This window comes from Mustela erminea, chromosome 12, assembly GCF_009829155.1.
Source record: "Mustela erminea isolate mMusErm1 chromosome 12, mMusErm1.Pri, whole genome shotgun sequence".
Classification (NCBI taxonomy): Eukaryota; Metazoa; Chordata; class Mammalia; order Carnivora; family Mustelidae; genus Mustela; species Mustela erminea.
The window spans coordinates 27,180,585-27,185,334 of NC_045625.1; the positions used below are offsets into that span (position 1 = coordinate 27,180,585).

Genomic DNA, 4,750 nt, shown 5'->3' on the forward strand with positions numbered 1-4,750 from the left:
CATTTCTGGTAGGAATGCAAAAATGATAACAGCTACTCTGGAATACTGGCAGTTTCTTATAAACATAAATATATACGATTCTTTATCCACTGTGCCATTCTGAAATTTACCCTAGAGAAATGAAAATTTATTTTTGGGTATAAATTTTATAACAGCTTTATTCATAATTGCCAAAAACTGGAAACAACTCAAATGTCTTTCAACAGGTGAATAAAGAAACTCCAGTACATCCATACAGTGGAATGCTACTCAGCAATTAAGTCCTGGATGGAGCTCAAAATCTTTATGCTAAGAGAAAGAGGCCGGAGACCAGTGGCTCATATGGTTCCTTTAATATGATATTCTGGAAAAGGTAAAACTGTAGAATAAAAAGCAATTTAGTCTTTGCAAGATTTATGAGTAGGTGAAAGGAGGGACTAACAAAGGGATAGCACAAGGGAGTGTTTAGGGTGATAGACAAGTTCTGTGTTCTGATTTTGGCAATAGTTACATGAATCTATATACGTTTTAATATTCATAGAACTATATACTAAAAGAGATAAAATCAATTTTACTATATATTTTACTGTATAATAATTATTACGATTTTGTTCTATCTCACACCAAAAAAAGGATATTTGTTGTAATAAGAAGAATTCATATAACTGGGTTTTAAAGGATTCGTACTTGTTTTTGAGGCAATCACACAGTTAATAAACACTGGTTGGGTTTATTGCTGACCATTGTCCCATCTGATTAACATGCTTCTTTCCATTTTTTAATATGCAATAGATTATTATTGAGTCTTTTCGACTAGGAGTCAGGCTATTTTTACAAGTTAGCTAACCAAATCTCTGATATAATGCATTCCTTATTGCTTTTATAGTTCATAAAACATTTCAGATAATTAGGGATGACAAGCAGGCTTGAGTTTGGGCCTAGGCTTTGCAACATATTAATTATATAACTTTAGGCTTAAATTCTCTTTGGTTAGCTTAGATTAATTTCTTACTTTTGAAATGATCATACGTGTGGGGTTTAAGTGAGGTGATGTGTGAAATCAGCCTCAAAAATTGCTGGTCCAGAATGATGAATACAATAGATTCTTCTTCAAACTTCACTTCCCAGCTGTTTATTTCACTTCTTTACTTTTTCTCTCTTCTTCCCCTTTATTTTCCTTCTTCCTTCTCATTGGGTCCATGGCAAATATTTATATGTGCATTGGTGAACTTGGACTTACTAGGATAGATAAATTATTATGCTTAAAAATTTCTTTGAATTCTTACAGGTAAGAGGAAGTAAAATGGAATGGGAAAATCAAACCATTCTGGTGGAATTCTTCTTAAAGGGGCTTTCTGGTTACCCAAGTCTTGAGCTACTCTTTTTTGTGCTAATCTTAACAATGTATGTTGTCATCCTTCTGGGCAATGGCACCCTTATTTTAATCAGCATCTTGGACTTCCACCTTCACACCCCTATGTACTTCTTCCTGGGGAACCTCTCCTTCTTGGACATCTGCTACACCAGCACCTCCATTCCCTCCACGCTGGTGAGCTTCCTCTCAGAGAGAAAGACCATCTCCTTCTCTGGCTGTGCGGTGCAGATGTTCCTTGGCCTGGCCATGGGGACAACAGAGTGTGTGCTCCTGGGCATGATGGCCTTTGACCGGTATGTGGCTATCTGCAACCCCCTAAGATACCCTGTCATCATGAGCAAGGATTCCTTTGTGCCCATGGCAGCTGGGTCCTGGATCATAGGAGTCATCAACTCTGCGGTACAAACTGTGTTTGTAGTACGATTGCCTTTCTGTAGGAATAACGTCATCAATCACTTCTCCTGTGAAATTCTGGCTGTCATGAAACTGGCCTGTGCTGACATCTCAGGCAATGAGTTCATCATGCTTGTGGCCACAACATTATTCACTTTGATGCCCCTGCTTTTGATTGTCATCTCTTACTCATTAATCATCTCTAGCATCCTCAAGATCCCTACTTCTGAGGGGAGAAGCAAAGCTTTCTCCACCTGCTCAGCCCACCTGACTGTGGTGATAATATTCTATGGAACCATTCTCTTCATGTACATGAAGCCCAAGTCTAAAGAGACACTTAATTCAGATGACTTGGATGCTACAGACAAACTTATATCTCTGTTCTATGGGGTTATGACTCCCATGATGAATCCTTTAATCTATAGTCTCAGAAACAAGGATGTGAAGGAGGCAATGAAATATCTATTTAGCAGAAGGTTATTTAGCAAGTGAATGGAAAAGGTCTTGAATTGTGAACACACTGGACATTGTTGAAACTTTAGAATTATGTTAGAATTTTGGTTAATTTTACTTTTTTGTAGTTTCATATATTATTTAATTTAAATTTAATTTAATTTTTTGATGACATACAGCTTTACAGTATCATTACATGCTCATTAGAGAGAATTTGCAAGATACAGGACAGTAATGTGAGGAAAATAAAGAGATCACCTATTACTCTAACACTAGGAGATGGCTACTTTCAATCATTTTGAACAATATCTTCCATATTCTATATATATTGCAGTTTTGGAATTGGATATTATATGTCATTTTATGTTCACTTTTTTACATAGTCCTATTTCATAAGCATCACTTCATCAAATCTTTCAAAATAAAGAAGCAGCTCTTTTGTGTGTGAAAAAAGCAAATCAGAAAGACCCCCAAATACTATACCCACATTCTCCAGTGGAGAGCCTTGTGTTGTAGTTTCACACTAATTTCAAAATCCTCCTAAGTCTTTAGAGACTATTTTCTTGCTCAATACTTGGAATGTTTTTCTGTATAACTAAGGGTGCCAAGCATTTGGGACTATCGAGGGAATGGATAAATGGACCTTAAGGGTGGAGCCTATGCAATCAATTAGGATATCCTTGTTTTATCTCCTTTCTATGTTTCAGCTTACATGTTAGCTCTAGCATAAAGAAAATTTTACAAAATTAAAACTGGGTTAGGAAAGCAGTCTACTGGTCTTGATAATAATGTGGACAAGTGTTTGGTTGGATGGGGTCATACCCGTGCCCATTTAGAAGAAGCCACATTTCTTTGATATCCTGAGGTCATTCCAATATTTTCCAAAACTTAGAAGAAGCTCTAAGTTCTTGATTTTTGGTGTAGGCCTGCATCAATGTCTTGTCTCTGTTACTAATAACTTTGTGACCTTAGTAATCTGAGGTCTGAGTAGAAGATTGAGGGATGTCAGTCAGGATGTGACATTATCTCGATTTTCCTTGGCTTTCTTCTCAAATTTTTACTCTATTTGAAGAACATTTCTAATTTACAGGGGAGAGAGTGTGTGTTCAGGAGTGAGGCACATTCTAGGAAATCCATTTGGCTGGATAAATTTTACATTGATGGAACAGTGAATTCAGAGGATGTTGGACATTAACGTGTTTTACATAGGCAAATAAATATTTTTGGGATTTGGGTATATATTAATGTCACTTTTCCAAATTCAGTTTTTTTTTTTTTGAAATTTTAACCCTTTTATTTTTTCCCAAAGAAAAGTTAAAGTTGAGGAGACATACAAGAGATGTACTTTTTGTTTCATTGTCCCCTATGCGTCATCTGGCAGAGGAGTCACAGGTGGTCGGTAGATTCTGGATTCAGATTCAGTTTTAATTTTAGTGGCAGGAATACCAGTCATAAACTCTTTTTAATTATCTCCAGCTTCAATCATAGTTATTCACAGATTAAATCTGATGACAAAGTCCATTATGACTATTGATGTATCAGTTTCACACCTTGGTGAAATACACTATAAAAACCTATTAGTTTCCATATACATGCTCATAGGACTTTTTTCTCCTTAAGAGTTTCAGGTAGGTGGAAAACCTCTGGAGTCAAGCATATTGTATTTGACCTATAGGCCATCTTGGATACTCAGACTCTACTTTTGTTTTTTTCTCAGAGCCTAAAATCAACTGCTTCCATGCTTTTTGGGGTGACAGATCTAGGTTCTGGTCTTATATCAGACTTACAAATTTTTTATAGAAAATTAAAGCAAGTAGAAAATTAAAAAAATATATTTATTTGACACAGAGCAAGGGAGAGAGAAAGACAGAGAGCAAGCACAAGCAAGGGGAACAGCAGGCAGTGGAGAAGCAGGCTCCCCACTGAGCAAGGAACCCAGTGTGGGGCTCCAGCCCAGGGCCTGGGATCTTGACCTGAGCCCAAGGCAGCCGCTTAACCAACTGAGTCACCCAGGCACCCCAAGTAGAAATTCTAATATGCATATTTCTTCCCATAGGAAAAGACCAGGAGTGTTTTCTCTCTCTCAGCATTGTAGAATAAAGGTCTGAAGGTCTGAAGAAAAGAAAGGCGAGTCATTTGTCTTGATGTACCCATGTGTTTACATTTGCTGGGCAAATATATTATCACTACATGTCCTGGAAATTATCTTGATTCTGAGTCACTTGTCATTTATACTTCCATAACACACTAAACCGTCATTTTAGTTGCAGCAGTTATCCCCTTTTATTGAAATCATGTGATTACGTTTTTCTCACTACCTATTGGACAGGTAGAGACTCTGTCTTGGGCATTTTTATATTCACAGATATTCTTACTATCATCTTCATTGAGTAGGTGTGCAACAAGTGTCATGTAAACAGAGGTTATCAGAAAATATAAAGCACCAAATAGAAACATGGGTAAAAGACATGAGTACATTGGAGAACAATGTGGAGATTCCTTAAGAAATTAAAAATAGAGCTTCCCTATGACCCTGCAATTGCACTACTG

The 4,750-nt window shown here is 36.8% G+C and overlaps 1 protein-coding gene across 1 annotated transcript; it reads left to right on the forward strand.

Moving 5' to 3' along the window:
- The first annotated feature begins 1,282 nt into the window (after window positions 1-1,282).
- On the forward strand, window positions 1,283-2,239 carry LOC116570870 (olfactory receptor 13C9). The gene has a single exon (XM_032308459.1). The coding sequence runs from the start codon at window positions 1,283-1,285 to the stop codon at window positions 2,237-2,239; it is 957 nt and encodes a 318-aa protein (XP_032164350.1).
- The last annotated feature ends 2,511 nt before the right edge of the window (window positions 2,240-4,750 follow it).